At 46.8% G+C, this 27,826-nt stretch overlaps 1 protein-coding gene and 1 long non-coding RNA gene across 4 annotated transcripts; one reads left to right on the top strand and one right to left on the bottom strand.

Annotated features, from left to right (window-relative positions):
* Nucleotides 1–463: 463 nt before the first annotated feature.
* Nucleotides 464–22,357, bottom strand: IFNLR1 (interferon lambda receptor 1). 3 transcript variants are annotated; one of them, XM_010989801.3, is made up of 7 exons: nucleotides 22,217–22,357; nucleotides 18,725–18,848; nucleotides 11,527–11,711; nucleotides 7,074–7,216; nucleotides 5,390–5,549; nucleotides 4,953–5,086; nucleotides 464–3,844 (listed from the first exon to the last, which is right to left on the bottom strand). In XM_010989801.3, exons 1-7 carry the CDS (start codon nucleotides 22,272–22,274, stop codon nucleotides 3,101–3,103), a joined length of 1,548 nt encoding a protein of 515 aa, XP_010988103.2. In that variant the 5' UTR covers nucleotides 22,275–22,357; the 3' UTR covers nucleotides 464–3,100. The 3 variants fall into 3 exon arrangements, with proteins under 3 accessions (XP_010988103.2, XP_064349992.1, XP_031320211.1); XM_064493922.1 differs by lacking the exons at nucleotides 11,527–11,711; nucleotides 22,217–22,357 and adding an exon at nucleotides 9,386–9,462 and having other exon boundaries at nucleotides 18,725–18,827; XM_031464351.2 differs by lacking the exons at nucleotides 18,725–18,848; nucleotides 22,217–22,357 and adding an exon at nucleotides 9,386–9,462 and having other exon boundaries at nucleotides 11,527–11,632.
* On the top strand, nucleotides 21,590–26,815 carry LOC135322899 (uncharacterized). The gene is made up of 3 exons (XR_010383931.1): nucleotides 21,590–22,148; nucleotides 23,333–23,433; nucleotides 26,589–26,815. It is a non-coding gene; the product is annotated as an uncharacterized LOC135322899 (long non-coding RNA).
* Nucleotides 26,816–27,826: the final 1,011 nt, after the last annotated feature.

Raw genomic sequence — 27,826 nt, 5'->3', positions numbered from 1 at the left:
CCTCTGTTGCAAAAGGGTGAGCTGCCAGGGGTGAGGTTCAGCTCTGGCCTCACTGCAGCACCTTTCTCCTGCACTCAGCTTGATGGATTCCAACTGCTGGTACCTGCGACTCTGTGGGAGGGAGTGGCCTTCTACACAGGCCTGATGGGATAAATTCCCAGCTCCCGCCCCTGGCGCGGGAACAAATCTGGAGGGTCCAACGCTGAACTCCCAAAGCTCCCCAGGAGGACTGAGTCCCAGTGGCCCAGAGCGATGACCTGTTTGATTATGCCCCCGGACTGGCTGCCTCCCCTCCCTCTCGTCCCACTTTCCTAGCAATACTTTCTGGAATCGCTGTGCTGCTTTGTACCCCGCAATTGTTTCTGGGTCCGCTTTTGGGGACCCAACCCAAGAGCCTTCTAGTCTTAACAGTGAGATGAGTGGTGAGAAGCCTTTGAGAAACGAGAGCACACACTTTTCCATTCAATTCTGCCTTTTTTTTTTTTCTCTAAAAATAGAGCTCTTTATTAAAAATGGTTTAAGGTAGGTTCCAACAAGCATTAGAAAATTATTTAAATATGGTATAAACATAAAATAAAATTAGAAATAAATATAAATATCCAAGAACAATATGCAGGCTTCTCAGTACCCTGAGGAACTGTAATGTGGCTTTCATCTAGGGTGTCACCCGCTCTCCCCTGATGCCCTTCAAGCGTGGCCCTGGAGCTGGCGCTAGTTCCTGGCTGCTGGGGACGGGAAAGGGCTTTGTAAACAGTTAAGTGCTGAGCACACCTGACAAATGATTCTACTGATTGGCATGCTCTTTCCTAATGTTTCCCACAGTTTTTTATTTATAACTTAATGACTATAAAGAAGCTGGAATTTAGAATTAATAGAAAGCCCCGCCTATGTGAGAAATTAAACTTTGGAAAAATGCTTTAAAAAACCTCACAAGGTTTCCAAATAGAGATAAGGTGGTTCCTTCACACAAGCCGAAGACAATAGAGCTGATAGCTGTTAGTTATTTGGAATTACCTCCTTGAAGCAACTTGGCTGGTTCCAGAAAGGACATTAGGCTTGGTCTGGGTAAGGGCATTTTCCTGGAAACTGGCCCTGAGCCACAGCCTTCTCCAGCTCCATGGTTTCAGTTTGTTCTTCCTCTTCTGCCCTCAGTGATGTATGTGGAACAACCCTTGCAGAAACGCAAAGTGTATGCACGGGCGTGTGCTGTCATGTGCCTGAGTCCCAGCGGTGGTGAAGGCCCTTTGCCAGCCTAGTGCCCCTTGGAAATCCTTGCTGAGAACTCGGCACTGTGTTGACATGGCCGAGGGGACAGGGGCTGGCCCAGCTGGTGAGACCAAAGATCTCACCTTTAGGGACATACGCAGTAAGTCAGCATTTCAGCTCCTTCATTTGAAACAAAAGGCAGGTGTTCAGTTTCAAAAGGGGTTTGCTCACTTTTTCTTTAGCAGTGGGAACTCCTAAGCACAACGTCACGGGGGAGGCCGCTGGGGAGTCAGGCCACAGCGAGGCTGCTCTGGGTGAACCGGGGGCATCCGACAGCCCATGGCTCCCCCCTAAATTGAGACTCCTCCCGTGAAGCCTGGGGCCTTTTTGAGAGCACTGCTTGGGAACCGCTAGACCAAATGCCCTGGAGAAGCTTTTCCAGATCTTTCCCTTTATGCTGTATCCTCATGTTGGCTTCAAAACAACACAGCCCTGTGGCTAAAATGGCTATGAAGATGCTTTTTACACAAATGGAAAAGCGTTAAGTCCTGGCAGGTTAAGCGGCAGACCCCAGGTCATGGAGCCAAGGACTGACTGTTCCGATCCCTGGTCACAAAGCTCACAGAAAGCTTGGTCTAGTGGGTGAAAATTCAGCTATGCTCATCCACATACTGTTGGGTGTAGGTTAACAAAGCAGTTGTTTGAGAACATCGATCACGACCCCCAGGGAAGGACAGTCACTTGTTTCCAGGAGACACTGGTTTCTCACTCCTGGAAGGGGAAATGGGACTCCTTGACAAACACAATGTTCAACCGAAGGGTCTACAGTGCTAAGATGGGGATCACAGGCCCAGCCTCACGAGTTAATCAGACGCCCTGGAAGGTGGACCGTTAGTTCTTGCTTTGCTGGGAAAAGGGAGAGGGACCAGGGTCCCCCTTGGCTGGGCTCTGGCTCTGAGAGTTCAGTGTCCTGACCAGGAGGCGGGGGCAGCGAGGGCAGGAGGCAGACCAGAAGTGAGAAGCTGACAGGTGGACGCTTCCAGTCGCTCTGAGTTTAGGGTCACAGGTGGTCCCCTCAGAGCCTGGGTGGATGGAGAGACCTACCAGCCACCAGGTGACATGTGCCAGTGGTGTGGCAGGCATGGCGCTACACACATCTCTGTGGAAACCCTCCCCTTGCCCCAGGTGGTACCTGCAAACATGGAAACTCAGGTAGAGAAGGAAGGTGTCTCCCCCAAGGCCACACAACCAGTAAAGGGCAGCGCTGGGATTTGGACCCAGGTCTGTCTGATATCAAAAACTGTGCAACATGTGACTCAGGACTGGGATTTGAATGATGACGCCCTCCCACATCCTCTCCAACACCCTCAGCCAACTGGGTTTTTCTTCACCGAGGCCCACCGTAGGGGGCTCATAAATCAGGATGCTGAGACTCAGGGAGGAGGGAGCCCAGTGGGTGCTGGAGAAGGGTGTAAGACTCTGCTATACCAGGTGTGCCTCCAGATTTCCTCCCCTCCTCCAAATCCAGATGGGCCCTTATGGTATCAGCCTTCAGCGTCCACTGTGGCCTGACCTCACCTGCTTCATGTTGTCCAGGGATGATTTTTCCAACTGGCTTGTCACCCCCGGGACAGTGGGGGTGATCTGACACCCAACCAACCTCTGACTTCAGCCCATCCTCAGCTCTACACTTCTTGGCAATCAGCCCAAAGCTGGCAGGTCACAGGACAAGGGGGCTTCTGGCTGCTTAACCTAGCAGACAGCCTCCAGCTGGGTTCCCCAAAGGGCTGCAAGAACTCCCTGCTGCCCCAGCGATGATGCTCTCAGGCTTTCAAGTCTAGGGGGCTTCTTGAGTCCCCAGGAAGCTTGGCAGCACCAAGAAGCCAGGGGCAGCTCACCTGGCCAAGTAATGCCCCAGTGTCTGACCTCTGGTCTTGGCCCTCCGGAGGCTCTCAGCTGCCCAGGTGCTGGCTCGGCTGTCCTCGCTTTCTGATTCCCTTCCATCTTCTTCCTCCTCATCTTCCTCCTCCTCCTCTTCCTCAGGGCTGCTGTCCCAGCAGAAGGTCAGTGTCCGAAGAGAAACTAGGGGCTCTCTGGGGACCAGATTCAGCCCTGATGATAAGCCCCAGCTCGCCCAGGAGGAGAGGTCGTCTTTCAGGGGCTCTTCCAGGGAGCTCGAATCCTCAGGGAACTCAGATGATGGGAGAGGCCCTTGGCCTGGCCCCTTCTTGGTCAAATAGCCAGAGGACCCAGCCTCGTCCCAAGGGGAGGAGCCTGCAGTACTGGCCCAGCTTCTGTCTGAGGAATCACAAGCAGAGGAGACTTCGACCTGGACCAGAGGAGGTCCAGTGTGTCCTGGAATCTGGTGCTCCCCACCCAAGAAGAGGGGCGTTTCGATGTAGGGCTGGAAGCTGACATCGTCGTCTGTGTCCTCCTTGTCCGTGTCCTCCTTGTGGTCCTGCTCCTCCTTGGCACTGTCCTTCTCTGATCTTGCCTGGACGGTGGCAGGGGCCCTGACTCTAGGGGTCAGCCTGACTCTTCCAGTCAGGTCCTTCTGGGGACAGAGGATCAAGTCATGCAGGCACTCTGGGCCACTGGGTTGAAATGTTGCCTCGGGGTGTCTGTGTCCAGAGAAATCCTAATTTGGGGAAGGGAGAGAAGAAAATTCAGCCTTTCCTGAAGCATGGCTGTTCTGATTTGGGCTCCCCTGGAAATAGCCCCCGAGACAAATGTAAGTAGTTTCTTTGGGAAGCAATCCCAGGAAGTGGCAGCAAGGGAGAGCAGCCGATAGTGGGTGTAATCAGGCAAGTGACCCCCTAGGGCAGCTGGAGCTTAGCCCTGCTGGGGACTCGGAGCCACTGCAGCATGTGCGCCTCAGAGCACTGTTGGGTGAGGAGTGGAAGCACTATGGCGGCGTGAATTCCCCGGCACTTGCAGCCTGTCGTGTGCAGGGGCAGAGTGGACCCCAGAGGCCAGAGAAAGCCCCAGGTTGCAGGTGCCCACTGCAGAGGTCGAGCTGGTGACTTTTCACATAATGGGAAGGTGGAGGGATAGGGCAAGATGCAGACGCATCTAACACAGAGGTGGTCCTGCAGTGAGTGGGAGTTCCCTGCAGGTCCCGGAGCCGGGAATGTTGCAAACACTCTCGTGTGGCAGGGACACTCAGAGTCCATCCTTAAAGCTTCCACTTGACCTGAGGGCCCACTGAGCCTCCTATGGCCCAGCCTCCCTTTCCTGGCCTTCATGTGAACAAGTCTGACACCTCCGACCTCCCCAGGCATCCCCTGTCCCAGCTGGCTCCCAGGTTCTAAGTGAGTGAGCTAGCAGACTGGCGAGGAAGTTCCAGGGTCTGCCGAGGCAAGACTCACCCTCGGTTAGATTATGAAATAAGTGCTGGGACCCTTTTAAGATGTCCCCTTTTGGTGCCATCCTCCTCGCCTCCCCTCTGGGTATCTCTCCTGAGTCCCAAGGCTGGGGGCTCTGCTCTCAGCACCTAACAAATCCTTAGCAGAGATGAAGTTATTTTAAAAAGGGACTTAAGGCATGTGTCCCTCCCAGGCATATTTACTATTTTAATTTGGTGCCAAAGGAATGAATTACTAATGGTGAAAATTTAGACAGGAAGATAGATGTTTTACAGTCAGGACCATCTCAATATTCTATCTGAACTACCTCTAAGTCTAGCTTCACTTCCTTACTCTTCAACAACCCTCCTTCTCTGTTGCACACCCCCAGATTTGCCATACCAGGGCCTGTGGCATCTTTGCACGCTGAAACCAGGGGTTCCCCTTGAAGCTCTTCCAGATCACACACCCTGTGGCAACCACCACCAGCAGTGGCAGCAGAAGTGGTAGGAGCACCAGGAATGCCCAGTTGGAGCCTAGGAAGAAAAAAATAATAACAACTGGAGAAACAGGGGGTCCTATCTATCAACTGCATATGTGCTGAGGGCTTCACATACATTATCCTATTTAATACTCATAAGAAAGAACCCATCCTATATACTGTGGAAGCCAAGGTTCAGAGAGGTTATGTAAGCTGCTCAAAGACACACAGCAAGTGGGGCGAGCTGGGATTTTAATTGAGGTGAGTCTGTTTCTAGACTTGTGGTCTTCACTACCATATTATGAGGATCCTAAGGGCCTGTGGAGAAGTCCCCACTTCTGTACCACTCTGCACTCACCTGGGGCCTCCAGGAAGAAGCAAGTAGGCTCGGAGAACTCGCTGTATTTAGGGTCACCAAAGGTGTAGATGGTTCTGGCGCTGAGGCAGTGGTGTCCGCTGGTGGCTGGCTGGAGGGGAATCTGGACTGGCTGGCCATGGGGAGTGACTGGAAATCGGGTCTGTTCGGAGAGAGAAGCAGAGGTGGGTAGACCTGCTGTGGGGACTGCCCTGTACAACCAGGACAGGGTGGGGTTGGCAGGCGGGACACAGCTGTGATTCCCACATCTTCTTTTCTTGCATTCAGGTTTAAACATTAAGGGAGAACTTCCCAACTCTCTTCCACTGAGTCTTGACGTAGAGATGGTCTGGGGTCAAAAGTAGCCGTGCTACTCAGGGTCAGTCCCATGCACACCCCACCAGGGCCCTCTGGTCCTCACTTTCAGGGGCAGATTCCTCAGGCTTCCTACCCTCAGGTCCTCCCCATCAATTGCAGGGGAGGTGGGAGTGGTCATTCAGCCACTACCGACACAGAGAACTCTAGGGCTGCCTGTCCAGCAGAGTAGCCACTGTCCACATGTGGTTACTGAGCACTTGAAGGGCGGCTGGGACAAATCGAGATGTGCTCTAAGTGTAAAATATGCACTGGCTTTCAAAGACTAAGTGAAAAATGAATGTAAAACAGATCAATAATTTTTACAGGGAATTATATGTTGAGATGATAATGTTCTATTGGATGAAATAAAATCCATTTTGAAAATTAAATTCCCCTGCTTCCTTTTACTTCCTTTAATGTGTAACATTTAAAATTACACATTGTGGCTTGCATTATATTTCTACTGGAGTGTTTGAAAGTATCTGTGAGGTTCTTAAAGGCAGGGACCACATCAGATGAAGATCTACATCCCTGGGAGCCAGAGTGTGCAGGAAGTCAGGTGTGTGAGCCTTGGTTCAGTAAAAGAAGGAATGAATAAGAACAGGGGTCAGTAGACTACAGCCCCACCTGTTTTTGAAAAGAGAGTTTTACTGGAACACAGCTACGCCTGTTCACCTACTTACTTACTTAGGGCTCCTTTCATGTTACAGATGGAGTTGAATACATGTGACAGACTGTATGGCCCGCAAAGCCAGAAATATTTACTATCTGGCCAATTACAGAAAAAGTTTGCCAACCCCTGCCACAAATAAATATATACAGACATGTGCACATGCATACACAGAACAAGTCTGAAATTGGAAATACCCCAGTTATTTGCGATCATCTCTGGGTACTTCCGGTTGTCTTCCCAGAACTTATTAGCGTATTCTAGTGTTTTTCTGATGAATCTGGTGGCTTGGCAAGTAGGTCTTCTGGAGCCCATCATACTTCAATCAGATTTTATTTTTTAAAAAAGAAGTTTTCATAAGTAAAAGAAAAAGATAGAAAACCACTGTGCTATTACTACCTGTTATGTGCAGGGGCAAGATGCCCTGAACTTGGCCTCTCAGGTGGAGAGGGGCAGAGGTGGGGTGGAGAGGGGCAGAGGTGGGGCACAGGCCAGTCACACTGTGCAAAGTCAGCGGGTGACTGTCAGGAGTGAGAGGTATGTGGGGAAGGCTTCCTGGAGGAGGCATTCAGGGAATAGGCTGGGAGGGTGAGGAGCACTGGGGTTTGCTGGGAAGTAAGGAAGGGAACCCAGCCTGGGGGTGTGAAAGGGGCTTCTCACCTTGTTCCTGGTCCCCTCCTTCCAGAAATCCACCTCATAGTTCAGATCCGGTGGGGGCACACAGTGGGGTAGCTGGTATGTGGCATTGACACTCAGGATCTCCTCTGTCTGGGTGAGTACCAGGACAGGCGGGGCCGGCTCCACTGACAGAAACAGAAAGGACCTGTCAGTACCATCTGGGGCCACAGAGCATCCATCCGCCTGCCCCCAGGCAGGCCTGCTTCTCACCCAGCCCAGAGACAGTGACTCCTGCCGTCCCTTCCACCTGGCGGCCCTTCACACATCATTGATCTGGCAGAATCCTGCTCATTTGTGTAAGTTTTCTATTGCTGCCATAACACGTGGGTTAAAACAACACAGATTTATTATCTCACAGTTCTGTAGATCAGAGTCTGGGTCGGCTCGATGGGGTCCTCAACTCTTAGTCTCACAGGTTGGAAATCAAGGTGTCAGCTGGCCTGGACTCTTACTGGAACGTCTGGGGAAGAATTCACTTCCAGGCTCATTCAGGTTGTTCACAGAATTCAGTTCCTTGTGGTTGTCAGGCAGAGGTCTGTTTCCATGCTGGTTGTTGGCTGGGAGCCTCTCTCAGCTCCTGAAAGCATCTACATTTCCAATCACATTGCCCCTCATCTTCCAGTGAGGAACACCATGGCTGAATCCTTCTCACTTCAAATCTCTCTGACTTTCCCTTCTTCAACATCTCTTCTGCTTCCAGCTGGAGTGAGTTCTCTGCTTTTAAGGGTTCATGGGATTAGACTGGGCCCATTTAGATAATCCAAGATAATCTCGCTATTTTAAGGTCCATAAACTTAATTAAAATCCTTTTGCCATGTAATAGAAACACCTAACATATTCAGAGGTTCCAGGGATTAGGGCATGAACATCTTTAGGGGAGTCATTCTGCCTATCATGGTCCGGACTCCCCCAGATTCATGTCCCTCCCAACTGCAACATCCATTCACCCCATCCCAAGGTCCCCCAAGGTCTCATCCCATTACAGCATCAACTCAAATTCCAAAATCCCATCACCTGAAGTATCTACACCAGGTTCAGGTGAGACTCTGGGTACAATCCATTCAGTGTGACTCCTGGGGCACAACTGCCATCCACTTGTGGGCCAGTGAAAAGAAAGTACACGTTATCTGCTCCCAACATGAGATGGTGGCAAAGGCACAGGATAATCGTTTTAGACATTCTGGTTCAAACAGGGAGAAATAGAAGGTAAAAAGGAATCACTGGGCGAAAGCAGTTTTGAAATGTTGCCAGGTGAACTCCATTAGGTGTTAAGGTCTGGGAAGTACTTCTTGGCTCTCAGCACTGCTCTCTGGGCTCTTGGTCCCACCCTCTGAATCATCCTTCCTTTTCATGGAAGGTAGCAGCTACTTGCAAGCTAGGTCGTTTTACCAGTCTGCTTCTTTCCAGTGAAAACTGGGACGGGGGGATGGGTAACAGCCTTCTTTCATTTCATATTCTCTCTGTCCCTTTTCGTCCAAGCTGGCAGTGTTTCTGCTGATATAAAATTCTCAAGAATTTCATGGGTCTCCTGTGGATGTCATGGGGACCCACTCCATTAGACAGACGCTAGTTCCACAAATTGTTCTGAAATAAGCCCCTCTCGATTTTTGGCTTTTGCCGAGCTGGTTGAGGGGTGCCACGTTAGCTTTCAAGAGGCCCCTCGATTTGACTGAGGGAAACTGAGTCACACCCTTAAATCCGCTTCAAAGAGCCATTTTTTGACTGAACATTTTTGATCTTTCTGGGGTCTTAGTAAATGGCTGTACAACCACCCACTTGGCTACTTCTCTCCTTCACACTCTTGGAAGCAATTTTTTCATTTTAATCTCTCTGGCCATCCGGATAGGTTGAGAATTTCCCAAATTTTAAAGTCCTGGTTCCTTTTTGTTTAGGCTCTGTTTTCAATTTCTCTCTCTCTTTCTCCTTGTGTTTTGCTATAATTACCAAGAATAGACCAGTATTTTACTTGGAAATCACCTTGATTAAATATCCAAATTCACCATTTACAAGTTCTGCTTTCCATAAACCTGCAGGACAATTCTGCTAATCTTTTTGCCAGTATGTAAGAGGCATTCTCGTTCCTCAAATTTTCTTTCTTTTTTTTTTTTTCAATTAAGTTATAGTCAGTTTACAGTGTTGTGTCAACTTCTTCCTTCCTCAAATTTTCAACAACACATTCCTCACTTCCTTCTTTGAGGCAGTGCCTTTAACATCCATAATTCTACTAACAGTCTGTTCAGGGTGATTTAAGTATTCTTGAAGGAGATTTAGGTTTTCTCTAGGATGCTACTCACTTCCTTGTGAGCCCTCACTGGCAGTCTTTAATGTCCATATTTCTACTGACAGTCTGTTCAAGGTCATCTAGGTGTGACTGATGGTTTGAAGATGCAGGAGGCAAGGAATAAAGCAATAAGAGAAAATTAATACACCACTGTTCAAGGTCCAGCTGAAATGCCACTTTTTCCATACAGCCCTCCCTGATTACCAGCCTGCATGAGCTCTGACCACACTGGTCATCCCTACCCTGCATTTCTGCTCAGGGAAAACATGTGGCTTCCCCTAGATACCACTACTTATGTGTTCAGGAAATATCTACTGGACACTGATATGTATTCAGCCCTGGGCAGGGAGCTGAAAGGAATGGGAGATGAGGCCTCCACAAGCCTTGACCTCCAGGAGTTGGAAGAAATTAGGGGAAAATGAAATATGCAAACTACTGAAATTCAGGAAAGAAAGTGACCAGGGCCACATTTGAGGGCAGCAGAAGAAAGGTCACTGGGACTTGAAGTGTGCTGTAGGGGAATCAGAAGAGCTTCAAGGAGGAGAAGGTAAAAAGAATTAATAAAAAAAAAGTAACCTGGTCTCTGCATCTTTCCCTACTGTTCTAGTTCTTATTCCTATCCATGCAACCACTGCAGTGGTTCATCCATCATCCTTCCAGCCAGACAGTCTTTCTGCCTGCCTTCCCTTCTTTCTTTTCCTTTACATCCATCTATCCATCCTTTCCCTTCCCATTCACTCATATTTCTCAATGGTCCTTCCTTCTTCTTAATCATCCTGCCTTCCTTTCTTTCCAACCGACATCCCTTCCTTCCTATCCACCCTTTCTTCCTATTCATTTATACTTTCTTCCTTCCTTTTATCTAGCCAATCAGCCTATGTTTTTGTTTCTACTCCTCCATGCTTCCCATCCATACATTCTTTTCTTTCCAGACCTCTTTCCATCTTGTTTTTCCTTTATCCTTTGCCTCTCCTCCCCTCTCACCCTTCCTTTCCTTCCCAGGCAGCCAGCCTTCCTTCTATGCTCTCTACTCACTGATCCATCATCTGCTTTCATTCCTATCCTCCACCTCTCCATCCATACTTGCTTCTTACCTTGTAAGCATTTATCCCTCCATCTAGTCTCCTTCCTTCCCACTCATCTCATCATCACTCCCCTTCCATCCTCTCCATACTTCCTTTCTGCTTCCCCATCCATCCTTTTCCTCTTTCTATCCATCTACCCAGTCAGCTTCCTCCCATCCAAATCATCCCTTCTTTCTTCTCTGCCATTCTTTCCTGCCCCATCCTTATTTCAATTCCTTCTTCCCCTTCCTTCAAGCCCTATTTTGTCCTCAGCAGCCTGGACAACAAGTTACAGATCTCAGCTCCATGAGGCTATTGTCTGAGTATTTTTTTTTTTTTTTTTTTTTTTAGTGGAGGTACTGGGGACTGAACCCAGGATCTCGTGCCTGCTGAGCATGTGCTGTACTACGGGGCTATACCCTCTGCCCAGCGATTGTCTGAGTATTTATCCTTCCCTTCTTACCACCCCATCTCACTCTTGACCTGATCCAGTGCCTTGTCTATGATCAGAAAGAGCCATTTCACGCCCATCTCCACCACTTACTAGCTGGCAAGTTCCTTAACCTCGATGAGTTTTGTTTTGCTTATTTTTAAAAAAACGGGTTGATGAAAACAAACCTCACAGGCTTCTTGTGAAGATTAGAAATAAAATATATCGTGGGAAAAAAAGTGCTCTCCTGGCTCAGTGTGAACACTGGTGACTTCTGATGCCATAAGCATAGTGAATGTATCTTTTCTATTTCGTCTTCTTTTCCCCACAAATTTCTACAATGTACAGAAATTACATTTTTTTTTTATTTCTCAAAGAGAGAGACTGAACATAAAAAAGTAGGTATGAGCACATAAAGCGCCTTGTGTAGTTCACGACCAAGGTTGTGCTCAATAAAAGGTAACGGACCACATTAGCAGGAGGCACACACTGAATTGCTGGTGCTGGTCACCTCCTCTCACTCCCTGCCATGAAGTCGGGCTGCCAGGGCCCATGGCGGGCTGCCCACTGCTTTGGGGAGGTGGGAGACAGGTGACTAGGACAGCAGCCGCACTGAGCCCAGCTCCTGGACAGAGAGCCTCCCACAGGTCCCTCACCTACCTTCAAAAAGGTAATCTATGGAATTCGACTCCACCCAGGGGGACCGGGTGCTGGGAGAAACCGCTTGCACGCGCCCCTTGAACTTGTTGCACAGGTCCTGTTTTTCCAGGCACATCAGAGAACACACCAGCTCTTTGATCCCTGCACACTTATCCACTCTTCGCCACCGTTTGGGGGTTGCAGAGCTGAGGGAGGAGACAGGAGAGAGCAGGACATGGAGTCACCCTCTTGGTGTGAGGAAACTTGGAGAACATGTGATCACTCGTCCCTCTGTCCCACCTGACCCTCCATCCACTCATCTGTTCAGCTAGCCAATCACTGGCTGAAACAGAATGAGAACAATCCAGTTAGGAGCTCAGGGCCTGTGGTGACAGATGAGGGTGGGAATCCTGGCTCTGCCCCTCATGAGCTCTGGAACCTTACAAAGTCACCACCCTAAGCGTCCGTCTCCTCATCTGTCACGCCTCCCCACAGGGCCATTGTGGTGGCTGCTGTTGTTAAGACTAGTAACCATTTTCCACATGTGTATTTGTTCAGGCACTTATGGACCACCTGCTGTATGTCGGGCACCATGCTGGGTGCTGTGCAGATGTCAGAGGGGAACACACGGGTTCATGACTCCAACCTCCTGAGAACACTGAGATCCAGAGATGGGACCTGCTTGCCGGGCATGTTCTTGGGGAATTAGTGATACATGACAGATAAAGTCCTGCCCTTAGGAATTTCCATGCTGGTGGGAGGGGATGTGAGACAATCATCATGTCAACAAGATAGATCCAGGGGCTGGTAAGTGCAGTGATAACAGGGTAACGTGGGGTGACTGCTTTCCAAAGGCAGCTCAGGAAAGGCCAGGAAGGGAGTGTTGAAGCTGAGGCTGCGATGACGAGAAGGAGCCAGGAAAAGGCCTGGGGGAAGGACAGCAAAAGTAAAAGCCCTGCGATGGGAAGAGGCTTGATCCGTCCAGAAAAAAGCAAGGCCAGGGTGGCCAGTGGACAAGGAGGCAGAAGATGGACAGACTGGAGCTGAGGGTGGAGGGGGTGGGCAGAGCAGGCAGGGTCTCGCCATCTTGGTAAGGAGTTGGGATTTTATTCCAAGTGTGATAGGAAGCCGCCAGAAGGTTCTGAATAGAGGGACTGAGGTTATCCAGTTTATGTTTTTAAAGTATCACTCTGATAAGCCAGCTAGGAGGCGCAGCAGTACTCCAAGAGAGAATGGTGGTAGAGATGGCAAGATGAGGTTGGATGGAGGGTATATTTTGGAGGCAAAGCTGATAAGACTTGCTGATGGATTGGATGTGGAATGTGAGGCAAAGGAGAACTGGGGACTCTTCCTGGGCTTTGAGACTGAGCAATGGGCGAAAGGAAAAGGCTGAGATGTGCGTAGGCAAAGAGAACAGATTTGAGGGAAGAATTCCCCCGTTTTGTTTCTTGCTGGTGTTAGAGCATGTGAACTTTAACAAAAAAAGGAACTGGTAATATGAGACAAAATAGAGACTTCAAAATTCAAAGCATTACTAAAGATGAAAAGAATCAGTACACAACAGTAAATGGTTCCACTTACCAGGAAGATATAAAAATTCTAACTTATACCTGCCTGCTAAGTAGCTTCAAACTCTATTCAGCCAAAAAACACAAAACTACAGGAAGGATTAGAAAATCCACAATTACAATGAGAAATTTTTAATACACCTCACTCAGTAATTGACAGTTAAACAAACAAAAAAAATTAGTCAATATGTTAAAAAATGAACTACATAATTATCAGAGTTGATCTAATGGACATAAACAGAAAAAACAAAAAATGGGTTTAGCCACACAGATACTATAGACAAAATATTAACAGATATTAACAAATATAAAGCAATTCTCAAGAAATTTCAAAGAATCAGTATCTCTCAAACTACTCCCTCTGACTGCAAATAATCCAGTTAAAAATCATTAACAAAAAAAGAGAACTAAAGAAAGTTTGAACATTTTTAAGTGTTTTAAAATGACTCATGGATCAAAGAAAGAATTAGGGAAGTCTCTAAAACTGAATGATGATGAAAATAATGCAAATAAAGATTTGAGGTGCAGTTCAGTAATACTTAGAGGGACACGTATAGCTATAAATATTTATAACAGAAAATAAGGAAGAATAGAAATTAATAAGCTAAGCAATTGACTGAATGAAGCAGTCAGAAAACGCATGCTAAAAACACATCCACAAACAGATCAAATCTGTGAACTGCTACTTCCAACTGGGCTAAAGGACATTTTAAAATGATACAAGACATGAAAGAACAACACAAACCAGAATCAGAGAAACCCAGAAAGAAGGTAACAGAACAAGGGAAAGAATCAGATTAAAAAAAGAAAACAACCACATTTCAGAAATGAGGAATCAATTAGAAGAAACGTAGAGCAAATCAAAACAACAGATAATGCCTTAAAAGAAACAGAAAATGAAAAGAGAGAAAGTTTTCACAATAAAAGAGAACTGAAACATACATGCTGAAATTAGACAACTTCCAGAAGAAAGCACAGAAGGGGATCTTTGTGACCTCGAGTCAGGCAAGTAGTTCTTAGGACAACAAGAGCCTTTACTACAAAAGAAAAGAAACCTGTTGTGTTAGTCTGCCAGGGCTGCCGTGACAAAATGCCAGACTAGGGGGCTGAAGCAATGGAAAATGTATTTCTCACCATTCTGGAGGCTGGAAGTCCAAGATCGTGGAGTTAGCAGGTTTGCTGTCTCCTGAGGCCTCTCTCAGGAGATGGTCACCTCCTTACTGTGTTCTTACATGGCCTTTTTTCCTGTGCAAGAGCATCCCTGGTGTTCCTTCCCCTCTCATAGAGACCAGTCCTACTGCATCAGGGCTCCACCCTTAGCACCACATTTAATCTTAATACCACTTTAAAGGCCCTATCTCCTAATTCAGTCACATGAGTGCTAGGGCTTCAGCACGTGAGTGACTATAGAGGGGACACAATTCAGTCCACAACAGGGCTATTATGAATTAAGCTGCTATGAAAGTTCATGTACAAGTCTTTGTACGGACATATGTTTTCATATCTCTTGACTAAAGATCTAGGGGTTGAATCTGGGAAACTTGGTAACTAAATGTGTAACTTTTTCTTTTTAGGTTATTAAAAGATATTGAATACAGTTCCCTGTGTTATACAGTAGGTCCTTGTTGTTTATCTATTTTATATATAGTACTGTGTCTATGTTAATCCCAAACTCCTAATTTATCCTTCCCCCATGAATATGTAACTTTACAAGAAACTGTTAAGCTGTTCTCCAAACTGACTGTACCACTGTAGTTCCCACCAACCATGTATAGTCAGTATCCATGGGGGACTGGCTCTAGGACCCCCTTTTTGGTATTGAAATCTGTGGATGTTAAATTCTCGTATATAAAATGGTCTAGTATTTGCATATAACCTATTCACATTCTCCTATATACTTTAAATCATCTCTAGATTACTTATAATACTAAAATGTTATATAAATAGTTGTAAATACAATGTAAATGCTACATAAATAGTTGTCTTTGTGTGGCAAACTCACATTTGGCATTTTGGAACTTTCTGGATTAAAACAAATATTTTTTTTTGACCCATGGTTGGTTGAGTCCATGGATGCAGAACCCCTGAATATGAAGGGCCAATTGCATGAGAGTTACTCCACACATTTGTCTACACTTAGTATTGTCAGACCTTTTAATTTTAACCATTCTAGTGAGCGTGTAGCAGTATTTCATTGTAGCTTTACTCTGCATTTCCCTAGTGACTGATAATGGTGAACATATTTTCATATGCTTATTGTCCATTTGTATATCTTCTTTTGTGAAATGACTATTCAAATCTTTTTGGGTGATTTATCTTCTAATTTTTTTAAACTTTTTTTTAATTGAGTTACAGTCATTTTACAATGCTGTGTCAAATTCCAGTGTAGAGCACAATTTTTCAGTTATACATGAACATACATAATATATTCATTGTCACATTTTTTTCTCTGTGAGCTACCACAAGATCTTGTATATATTTCCCTGTGCTATACAGTATAATCTTGTTTGCCTGTTCTGCATATGCCTGTCAGTATCTATAGATTTTGAAATCCAAGTCTGTCCCTTCCCACCCCCTGCCCTGTCTTCTTATTATTAAGATGTAGGGGTTCTTAATCTATTTTGGATACAAGTCTTATATACAAGTGTAAATACTGTGAATATATTTTTTTCTCAGTGGCTGGCTTTTTCATTTTCTTCAGGCTCTTTTTTTGAGAATAAAAGTTTTAAATTTGGCGAAATCCAGTTTATCAGTATTACTAAGTTGTGCACCCCTTTAATTCGTATGCTGAGCCCCTAACCCCTCAATGTGACTGTATTTGGAGATAGGGCCTTCAAAGAAGTAATTAAGATTAAATGCGGTCACAACAGTGGGGAGCCCTCAGCCAATAGCACTGGTGTTATAAGAAGAGGAAAGGGCACCAGGGATGCTCTCACACAAACAAAAGACCGGGAGAGAACACAGAGGGAAGACGACCATCTCCTATGAGAGGCCTCAGGAGACAGCAAACCTGCTGACACCTTGATCTTGGACTTCCAGCCTCTGGAATGGTGAGAAATACATTTCTGTTGTTTAAGACCCCAATGTGTGGTATTTCGTTACGGCAGCCCTAGCAAACGAATACAGATTTTAGTACCATAGTGGGGTGCTACTGTAACAAATATCTAAAAATAAGTTAGTGGCTTTGCAGCTGGCTAATGGGTAGAGGCTGAAAGACTTTTGAGGTTTATGTTATAAAAAGCTAGAATTACCTTGAAATGACTGTTGGTAGGAATATACATGTTAAAGGTGATTCCAGGGCGATCTCATATGGAAAGGAGGAGCATCTTACTGGAAACTGGAAGAATGATCCTTGTTATAAAGTACAAAGAACTTCGCTGATTATACTTTAGAGTGTCATGGAAAATTAGAAGTGAAAAGCGATGAACTTGGATACTTAGCTGAGGAGATTTCTGAGTAGTGTGTTAAAGATGTGACCTGGTTTCTCTCTACTGCTTACAATAAAACGAGAGAGGAGAGACAAATAGAAGGAATTCTTAAATAAAAAGGAAAAAGAACTTGAAGATCTGGAAAATTCTCAGCCTATACCTATTACAAAACATGAGAGAGCATGTTTTGGAGAGAATACCAAGGTTGTGGCTGGAAAATGATTTTATAAAGAGATCATGGGTGAAGCTCCCAGATTTAATCAGTCATCTCGGTAGAAGCCAAGAACAGAGATGGGATTATTATATACATCACCCCAACTCTGTTCCCTGAAAAGATGTAAAAGCAATGGCTAAGTAGTGATCAGCACAGGTAGCACACAGACTATGTTCTTTAAAACCACTTCCCACCAAATGGAAGAACGGCTGGTTTCGGGTTTTAGGTCAGGAATCATGCAAATGAATCTGGAACATGTCTTCATAACAGATAGCAATAAAGATAGCAAGACTTACTAGGGTCAAGTTAAAAGGACCCAGGAGCCAACATGAAGAGACTTTCACTGACCAAAGATGAGACAATTCAAGGTTCAATGAGTAGAATACATTGCAGTGAATTGAAACCATCGGGTATAAGTACTTGAGATCATAATGATAATAAAACGACAAGTCAGGGGCTGGGTGTAGCTCCGTGATAGGGAGCATGCTTAGTATGCACGAGGTCCTGGGTTAAATCCTCAGTACGTCCATTAAAAAAAAAAAAAGAGAGAAATACAAGAGAAAAAAAGAAGTCAATCAATTTTGGGACACAAGAGGGAACCAACTCACTTTTTTGAAAACTGGTATATTAAAGGAAAAAAAAAAAACCAAGTGTTTATTCTATCTTGCTTATTTGAATAGTACCGTTGAATATCAAATACTACATGAGAGGAAGCATCTCTTTATAAAATAATTCCAACCGATAAATGGAAAAATAATACAATTAGAATATCACTGCTTTGGAATCCTCACTGGTGTTGAAAAAGTATAAAGGGGAAGGAAACTATCATAAAGATCCAGAGGTTGGGCTTTCGACTCTTTAGTCAGTTTATCCCATCTCCACTATTCTCAGCTGTGAATGAGCAAAACACACTCTTGGTGCTTCAATCCCCTCAACTGCAGAGTGGGGTTACCGAACCCTTTCTCACGGGGCGGTGTGAGATTAAATACGTTTCATGTTATGGACACAGTGCAAACAGCAAACACACTGGACATGTTAGATGTTTTCTGCCTCCTGATACAGTTCTATACTGTACTTTCTTTTGACAGCTCTCTCACAGTCTGTCCGCTGCCCAGTCAGGCCCCCAACACTCACATCTGGATGCTACATTTGGAGAGTCCGTATATTAACAGGAAGAGCACAAGCTTTGGGGTCAGAACAGACTTAGGTTTTTCTTCTGATTCCATCACTGGCTTCCTTGGGCAAGTCATGGCACCTCTGAGCTCAGTTTCCTCACCTCTAAAGTGGGGGAAATGCAGTGCCTGCCTGGTGATACTGGGAGGAAGAGGGGAAATATTCATGCAAGGCTCGCAGTACTGAGGCTGGCACAGGGTTGGTCTCGAGTACCAGGCAGTCCCTTTTCCCTCCTGCTTCCTCCTTCTTACCAAGTCTAGATTAATCCTCCTATTTGCTTTTCTCAGCTTACTCTCTTACGAAAGCTCTTTAGATGACTTCCCACTGTGGGCAAAGATGGCCAATCTGCTTTCATTTTCAGATTCTTCTGGATCAGCAATGGCTGCCTGGGCTGCCAAGCTGAGAAGGACCCAGGGCTCTGTGCAGGCTCCGTAGGAAAAAGGGTGATCAGCGAGCGACGCCTACCACAGCTCTGCAAGAGATACACTTGCCTCCCATATCCCCTGGAATGCTGAGCACCCCATCCGGGCCTTAGAGAATTCCACCATTGGGCCCTCGCAGCTCCATCCAAGTCCTGCTCTGACTTTTCTCAAAGATCCACCCCATCCTTGGCAGGCCCATCACCTGTGCATTCACTATTTTCCATTCAACATCATCCCCATCTCCAGACCTTTATCAAACTCCCTCTCCCACTACGTGTCCTGTGCTGGCTCCCGTAGGACACAGGGAACCAGTGAGAGCTGCTCACACTGGATGCAGCTATTCCAGAGAAGTCCCTCCAGCCCCTGCCCACCTCCTCAGTCTCCCCACCCACCAACCCAGAGGCACCTCTCCACCTTTGATAGGCCACAAAATAGGTCACGTCCTGGGGGTTGCCAGGCCCAGGGAGCCACGTCAGGTAGACACTGAAGTTCCGGGAGAGCAGCGTCACGTTCTGCGGAGGGGCCAGAACAGGCTTCCCTGCGGGGGAGAAAGAGGTCACGAAGCCTGCAGCTCCTGACTGGTCTTGACATGGGCCATTCCAAGCTGAGGAGCCGCATGGCAGACAGTCAGGTGCTTGCTGAGTTTAAGGACCAGGAGTTTCCTGGTGTGGCTGAAGCATAGGGGACATGATGTAGGCTGGAAACCAGAGGGTCAGGATTCCAGTCACGGCTGTGCCACTGACCGGCTGTACTGCAGCCCCTTCCCCTTCCTCAGTGGCCCATCTGAGTCATGAGAGGACCGGCCCACTCTGGTCCCTGAGTGTTCCGGCAGAATGCCGCAGAACAGGAACCATCTAATAGATCCCTGGACTCCAGGAGGGAACATCCCTGAGGGTCTCAAGGAGCAGAGGCTCTGTCTTGTTTTCAGCTGTGTCCCCAGAGCCTGCCTGCAATGGTCCCTAGCACGTAGTAGGTGCACAGCAAAAATCCGTTGAGTGAATGCATGGATATTGTGATAACCTGGACTATTTCAAAGGCCTCCTAACTGGTCTCCCTGATTCCAACCTTGTCCCCACAATCCATTCTCCACATAGCAGCAAGGGTTAAAATGAAAGTCAGATAATGTCACTCTTCTGCTTTAAACTTCTAATGGTTCTATTTCACTCAACATAAAATCCAAAGGCTTTCCAATCACCCACAAGACCCTACCCAATCCCACCCACGACTCCCCTTGCTCCGTCTGCTCCAGCCACGCTGGCCGGTTCCTGTTCCCAGAGCTTGCTGGGCTCGCTCCCATTTCTGGACTGTTTCCTCTGCCTAGACTGCTCTCTCCCTGGATATCCATCTAGCTCACTCCTTCACATCTCTGCTTAGATGTCACTGTCTCAGTGACTCTTTCCCTCACCACCTCTAACTGGCCCCTATTTCCTTCTTTGGCACCTCCTCCTTCTCACCGCTAACCCTCATCTTTGGAAATATGCATCTGATTACACAACTGCCCAGTTTCTGCCTTCCCCGTGTCCTCAGAATAAAGTCCATGTTCCTTGTCAAGGTACGTAAGGCCCTGCCCAGCTTGGCCTGGCTGGGCCACCTTGTCAACCTCTTCCTGACACCTCCCCCACTGACTCACCAGGCTGCAGCCAATCTTGCTTGTTGCCCTTCTCAAACCACTGCATTCTTTTGTGTGCCTTTGAACCCAGGTGTCTTTGCCTGCCTGGTATTCACTATCTCATCTTGTACAGACTTGATTCAAACGTCACTTCCTCCAGGGAATGTTCCCTGACATCTTTCAGACGTAGTGGTGATGCTGATGCTGATAATAACAGCTGCTAATGTGCACTGTGTCCAAGCTACGTGCCAGGCACTCTGCGAAGCACGTTACCTGCATTTTCTCTCTCAATTCTCCCCACCTCCCTAGGAGGCAGGTACTATCTATGAACATCACATTACAGATGAGGAAACTGAGGTCCTCTCAGCTAATAAGGCGTAGATCAGAACTGAAATCACACTTCCTCCCCCAGGTTCTCATGGGGCCTGTTCAGCCCGATTCTTCCAACATCTATGGATCACTATTGGTCAAGGACATCTATTGGTCACTGTCTTGCCAGAGGTCACAAAGTGGACTACAACTCCATTCCTGTCCTTTAGAAACTCATGGGCCTACAGAGAATTCAGTGTCTCGAAGTGTCACATGGGCTATGATGGAAATCCATACAGGTGACAGACAGTATCAGGGAGGGAGGGGCTGGTTTGCTGATGGCTCTCAGTTTGGCTCCCCACCCCTGACCTTTAAGACTCAATTATGGTGCCTGCTTCCTCCCCACCCAGCTGTGTGCTCCAGCTGGAAATGGATCACCAGGATGTTAATGCTGACAGTGCTCCCAGCTTCTAGACTGTCTAGCAGGTGGCAGGCAGGAGGCCAAAATCTGTCTACAAGTGGCTTATAAACCATCCTTTGGGAAGGACAGGCCTCAAATCTGAGCTTGGCCACCGTGGAGAAACAGCAACTAGAGTAGTTACTGTCTCTTGAGCCTTCGAACGGTGCCAAGCACCAGGGTGACACTTTACACACAAAATCTCATTCAATCCCCAGGACAAACCATCGTATGGGATAAGCATCATTCCCCTTCCATGGAGGGCACCAGGCTCAGAGACAGACGGTAAATAATTTGCTGAGGCTTCACAACCAGTGTGTGTGGGAGCCAGGATGTAAAACTGAACCCAGCTGTGCTTCACCCTAAACCTTCACCCCACAGTTTGTGTCGAGTACATTAAATATCCCTCTGTTGTAAGTACAGCTAGGTCCAGACAGGAAAACCATTGAGGTTGGCAGCGAGAAAGGGGGACAGAGAACCCCTGCCTCCCCTCCCCCCGCACAGGTACACTGTCCCTCATCAGCTGCAGTAACACTTGCTGCTGTGAAGGCACCAGGGGCTGGGCATCCCTGAGCTGGCCTGGGTGAACGGGCCGCCCTGAGTCAGCTGCCCGCTCCACAGCCAAAGCTGGCCATGCTGGCTTCAGCCTGGCTTCTGTGTTCTGCGTGTCTCACCAATGCCTTCTCTCCTGGGAAATTCCCTTAACTACTCTGAGCCTCAGTTTCCCCAACTGAACAGGGAGAATATAATATCTACCTCATAGGAAGGCTGGGTTGTGATACATAACTAGAATAATGGGGTGCCCAGGGCAAAGACGCTCAAAGAAAAGTTGGCTTTTAACATTAGTATTAGATTATTTCCCAGGGGCCTTCTAGCTCTTAAATTACTAGTCTAAGACTAGGGAGAGATCCTGGAGCATTCTGGGGCCGACTTTCCCCCTGGATTGGTTGGGGCTTGGAGGTTGGGTCCTTTCCCAAGGTATTCTGTACCCTGTCAACTTATTTACCAGTGAGGCTCAGCAGAAATGAGGCTTGTTAGAACAGCAGGGCACAGGCTGAGCTGGAGCGCCTAATCCTCGGGACCCAGGGAACTTCTGAAACCCCCAGCCGAGGGAAGGGGAGGAAGGGCACTTCTGCCTGACTTCTCCTAACTGGGGAGGGTCAAGTATGGTATTAACGCAGGGGACAGCGCTTTTAGGAAACTTTAAGAAGCACTTTATATAAATGCAGCTGACTTTTGAACTGCCACCGTCTCTTTTCCTGTTCACCTGAAGCTGAACTGGCATTAGGAAACTGAATCAGTTTATTCCCGGAAAGGAATTTCAAAGACCCAGGTCTGTTCAGTTCTTGGAAGAAGAAACCTGGTGGTGGATGGGCACCGGCCGATTCGCAGCACCCAACACCAGTCACTGCGCACAGACTGCGGCCCCGCGGCCCTCCCTCCCCGGAGTTCTGGGTCCGAAGGTGGGTGCATCCTGGCTGGAGCGCCCCGCGGCCCCGCGCCCACCCCGCGGCCCGCGCCGCGCCCTTACCTGAAGTGGACTGCAGCAGGCCCAGGAGCAGCGGGGCCCACCGCCAGGCCCCCTTCATGCCGGCCCTCCCGCGGCCCTCAGGCGGGGCCAGGTCCCGCCACCTGCCTCCAGCCTCCTGCCTCCTGGCGCCCCCAGGACAGGTGACTCGGCCGACAGCCAATCGGAGGCCGAGCCGCGGACCAGCCGCTCCCTGGCCAGGACTCCTCCGGGGCTTCCCCTGGGGCAGCCGGCGCCCGGCGCCCTGCACCGGCTTTGCCTCCGCTCAAACGCCCACCGTAGCTCCTCAGTGCCTCTACTTCGTTTCGTTCTTCCCAGTCCTGGAGGAAATCTCAGTAAATCCGTGTGTGGAGGGAGAGGAGGGGAGGAAAACTTTATTATTAATAACCACAGTTAGAAATGCCGACACAGGGACTTTTAACAGGTCTAAGAGTCAAGTTCAGGGCCAGTTTCAACATAGCCTCAGACACCAGTGGCTGGATTCCAGCCGAGTTCTAAGCCAAGCACTTTCTGCTCATCATCTACTTTAATCCCCGCGAGAATCCGGTGGGTCTGTGCTGTTTTTCTCTGCATCCTTCACGCGGAGAGTGGCAGCCTCCAGAGCTTCATGGGCTTGTTCCAGGGAAAACCGGTCCCCCGACCCCAAAACCTGTGATGTGTTACCGGTCACCTGAACAGTAATAGTTCCCAAATATCAGATCCAATCTCACCACAGACTAGTCTACGGTCATTAAAAAAGATGTTGCCGAAGCATATGTAATGACTTCAGGGATGTTTCCAATACACTCAGTAAGCAGAAAATCAAGTACCAAAAGATGGGCCCATTAAAACCATGTGCCTGAAGGGAGGGATATACACCAGTATATTAGTGGTTGTCCCTGGGTGGTGAGGGTTTTTTTTTTTTTTTTTAGGTTTTGTTCTTTCTGTTCATGTTTAATTTCTAAATTTAAGTAATTAAATTCATCGTAAATTCAGTTGAGTTAATGCCAAATTAATATGTATTGCTTTTCCAACAAGAAGTCACTTTTATTCTAAATATAATCATAGCTCTCCTTTATTAAATATGTTATTTTCTGTCCTTCCACAACTCTCAAAGGAGGTATTGCTTCCTCTTTTCAGATGAAGAAACTGCCATTCTGAGACTCCAGAGAGCTTATGCAAGTGCTAGATTCTGGATTCACTCCCAGACCTGTCTGACTCCATGGTCACATCGCCTCTGGGTAACTGCTTTGTTCACTCTCTGGCCTCAGGGATGGGTTGGGTGATCGTTATTCCCTTGTGATGGAGCCTGTGAACTAGGACCAGGCCCGTCGCAGAGAGAGTCCTGGGGCTCACTTCCATGGTAGATACTGGCTTCCAGCTTGGATCCCAGCAGTTCTTGGGAGAAAGAATGCATTTTCATAAGGACTTGGTTGCCCTGTGTTTGGCCCTGGGCACAGATGTTCAGAAATTTCAGGATGTTTCTAGGATATGCATCATGCTTTTAGCTCAGTCACTACTTCTTAACAGGGGCTCACAGAGGCCATCTGCAAACCTCAAAGGCAAGGAAGATGAAAGAGGTCTCACGTGGGAGGCACACTAAGTATCTCTGAAATCTCTGAAACTGTGACTTTATCTGATGAACTGCAGCTCTTTCAGACCCAGAAGCCCACTGAACTGGGAGCAGTTTGGCTGGGGGAGGAGGGTGGCGGGGAGGGAGGACATGGACAAAAGTGTATTCATTTGCCTCCTGTTCCACACGTTTGGCTCGTCTGAATCTGGCACCTGTTTTTTTTTTTTTAATTGTTATTTTTATTGAAGTGTAGTTGATTTACAATGTTAGTTTCGTGTGTACAGCAGAGTGATTCAGTTATCCATACGTTACACATTTAGATACACATATATATTCAGATTCTTTTCCATTTTGGCTCATTACATAGTTTTCTGTGCTATACAGTAGGTCCTTGTTGTTTATCTTTTATATATAGTGATGTGTATCTGTTAATCCCAAACTCCTAATCTATCCCTCCTCCACTTTCCCCCCTGGTAACCACAGTTTGTTTTCTATGTCCACTGGCACATGTTCTTTCTGACAAAATCTGCCACATGCTTGCTTTCTCTTGTTCCCTTTCCCTCCACCCCATAATTTCAAGTTAGGAAACTGTGTGTCTCAACACCTTGTTGCATCAATACAAAAGGATATTTTGTCACCACAAAAGTCAAGCAAGTTGCATCCCTTAAAACCTTAAAAGATGTCATCATGGATGTAGGTCAGAAAAATCTCAGCCAGTTACCATGACCTAGCCTCTATGTGGCTCCTCAGTGTGCTGCTTCAGTTTATTTCCGGTGTGTCAAATACTGATAAGTCCTTCTGGAATAAAATGGGTTTATCTCTATTGAGACCTCTTTATCTAAAACAGCATTCAGTACTGTTAATATTTATTTGAGTCTTTGTTATGCAACAGGCATTACAGTTTATATATTATAGTATCTGAGACATACAACAACCCATTGAATTGAGTATTATCTCTTAAGAGATGAAACTCTGAGAGGTAGCATTGCTTGCCGAAGGTCACACAGGTAATTAGTGACAGGTTTGGGACTTGGACCTCAGTCTGGCTGTCCTCCACGCCTGTGGGTTCAAAACTTCTGCTATTCAGCCTCCAGATGGTTAAAGGCAGACAAAAGCAAAATACCCAAGTCTAGATCACTTCCTGGTTTGCAAAGATCATAGCACTAAATTCTCACCAGTGCTGGAATGTCAGCCTCCTCTTTGGATCAGATTATTAAGTGGAAGCAGTGGTGCTGGTAAATGTTTAACAACAGGGTCTCTTAGGTCAGGGGAAGGCCCTGCTTGGTAGCATTTGCCAATTTCTGTGGTATAAATACTTCCACCATAGTCAGTTTCAAGTTGAGGTCACTGAACACAAGAGTTGGGAAGAAATGCACACAGTCAGCTCTCCTGAACTTGCATGAGCCTGCTTCAGACAACACAGGGTAGAAGAACCAAAATTGAGCTTTTCCATATTTAGGACAAACCACATCCCAAGCTCTCAATGGTAGGTGAGGCTTGTGTTGAAATCTCTGGTCCACAGCATGAGGCTCATGATCTCTCAAAGGCTTTGACAACAGGCCTCCACCTACCTTATGAAGCTCCCTCCAGTTCCCGATGCTCCAGGCACACAGGGAGTCCTCCTGGTCTCTCTCTCTTTCTCTCTCATATCTTTTCACACAGTGTGCCCAGGAATCCCTTCCCAGGCTTCTTTCCCCCCTAGTCTTTTAGTCTTCCAGCCAACCCCTACTCTTGCTTCCCATCTCAGCTCATGAGTCACTTTCTCAGGGAAACCTCCTTAACCTCTGACCTTGATTTGTTCTGGTAAAGGAAATTTTCACAGATTGAGTTCTAGGGAAGTCATTCTGGCTTACACATGAGTTAACTTGAATTTTATGCTAACTAATATAGCCTGTTTGTGGCTATATTAAAGAAAAGGGCACATTGATCAGAAGTAAACAATGCTCACATTAAAAATAAAGATTAAATGACTCTCTTCCTGGAACACCAGTACTGGTACTGCTTTGATGGTAAGATTCCCATCCCAGGTGCCAAGGCTGGACTCTACCAGTTGTACGTGTATGTGCTGGTCTTTTTTTTTTTTTAATCTTGTATCCCTGACCTGTTTAATGTTCTTTGTTCTGACAAGATAAAAAACTGTGCTGGAAAACATGCTTCTCCAGAGCAGTTCCTCAGCGTAACCTGGGAAATGGGCTTCCGGGCTAGTCTTCCATTTCACTCAAATAAAACGTTTTTCTTTCTTTCTTTCTTTTTTTTTTTTTTTTTTTTTTTAACATTTTTAGTTTTTATTACCTAAAATGCTGCTATGACATTCTTGAACATATAAATAAAACTCTTTTCTATTCTCATTATTGTTTGTTGATTTTCATTGACAGCTCCCAGTCCCCACAAATGTCTCCTTCAGCAGTTCTTAATCACCATTTCATAGAAATCATTTTTGTGCCTTTAATATTTTTCCTCCTGGATATATCCTCAGGGAGTGGCACACAGGAAGAAATCAATGAAGAGTGAGTAACAGAATCTTGATGTCTGGGGCTCAACCAACCCAATTCCAGATGCCCGAGACAACTCAGCCCCACTCCTGACTCTTAGCTGGCACACGGTAGCCACTCACTAAATTTTACTGAGCTGAACTTGGCCTATGACTCATACTTTAAAGACCTCAGTATCTCTTCTGAAAGTATGACTTCATAGTCATGCCTCCCTCCAGAGACGAGATTTTACAATCATGCCTCCTCCATCAACCCTGAGAATAATGTGTATAAAACCACATCACTGTATGAGGAGTCACAGCCTCCCCATCTCTCTCTTGTGTCTACAAAGGGCCCACAAGTTTGGATGGATAACACTGGAAAAAGCAGGTGAGGAAGAAACAGCTAAGAGCCAGCTGGAGCTTGGAGAGAAGAAAGAAGCAAGTTTAGGAGCCAGTGTTGTGACTGTAAGCTGAAGAGAGAGGTGGAGAAAATGGATTTTAAAACTTTTCGTTCTGTAGAATCTCTTTTGGCAATTTTTTTTTCAAGAGGCTAAAGATATTAAATGGTTTGAAACTATTGTTGTTTTGATTGTTGTTTTTCTTGCTGTTGTTTTAATGCCATGCTTGGGGGGAGACAGGCCCAGTACAAGAATAGGAAAGCCCCTTTTTATATGGTAATATTACTCAAATTTTTATTAATGATAGGGACAGAAACCCCAAACTGGCTTAAGTCAAAAAGTAATTCTGCAGGCTCACTAGAGACTGGGAAATTCAAGAATGGGTGTGACTTTGGGAGGGCCCTGGCAGAAAAAGATTCTGATTGTCTTGGCTTGGGTCACATGCCATTCCCTGCACCAATGGATGTGGTCAGGGAGGATGGGATAGTCTTAATTGGCTAGTCTGGGTAGTATGCCCTCCCCTGGGGTGGGAGGGGTGAATGGAGCACCCTAATTGACAGCCCCTCCAACCATGTGGAGTGGAGGAAGGGCAGCTCCCCTAAGAATAAATGCCCAGGAGACAAACACCACATATCCACTACAAAGGGTTACATATGAGGAGACCTCAGAGAACATCCGTGCCAACTTCCTACCCTGCAAAGATAGGCATCCATATGCTGCTTGGACTCATCCAGTGATGAACTCTCACTGCCCTTTGGGGTGGCCAGTTCTGTTTCTGAACTGTTCCAGTTAGGGACTCTCCCTTAAATTGATCTACCTCCTTGTAACTTTCCCCAATCATCTAGCATTTCTTTTGGGAGCTTCAAAGAATAAAACAAAGCCCTCCTCTCCATGTGCACCTTTCAAATGTTAAGGTCCCTGGGTCCTTCCTGTCGGATGGTGTAATGTTGACAGCCAGTTTCCTGGGGGCAACAGCACCAGCCTGGAAATCAGGCGGCCTGAGCTCCAGCCCTTGTTCTGCCTTTAACGAACCTGGTAGCAGGTGCACACTGTTCCCATTTTATAGACGAGTATACTCAAAACTCATATGTGGAAATCCTAACCCCTAAAGTGATGGCCTTTTGAGATGGGCTCTTTGGGAGGAAATATGTTCCTGAGGGTTGAGCCTTCATGAATGGGATTAGTACCCT

The sequence above is a fragment of the Camelus dromedarius genome, chromosome 14 (assembly GCF_036321535.1).
Source record: "Camelus dromedarius isolate mCamDro1 chromosome 14, mCamDro1.pat, whole genome shotgun sequence".
In the NCBI taxonomy this organism is placed as follows: domain Eukaryota; kingdom Metazoa; phylum Chordata; class Mammalia; order Artiodactyla; family Camelidae; genus Camelus; species Camelus dromedarius.
This window is presented reverse-complemented; position numbering and strand designations above follow the sequence as displayed.

Excerpts from the sequence above, each read along its gene's own strand:
- IFNLR1 (XM_010989801.3), bottom strand. The coding sequence starts at position 22,274 with ATGAAGGGGGCCTGGCGGTGGGCCCCGCTGCTCCTGGGCCTGCTGCAG. Across the intron at positions 18,849-22,216 it reads CCTGCTGCAGTCCACTTCAG|GGAAGCCTGTTCTGGCCCCT; the intron begins GTAAGGGCGCGG and ends TCTCCCCCGCAG. Across the intron at positions 3,845-4,952 it reads CAAAGATGCCACAGGCCCTG|GATTTCTCTGGACACAGACA; the intron begins GTATGGCAAATC and ends TCCCCAAATTAG.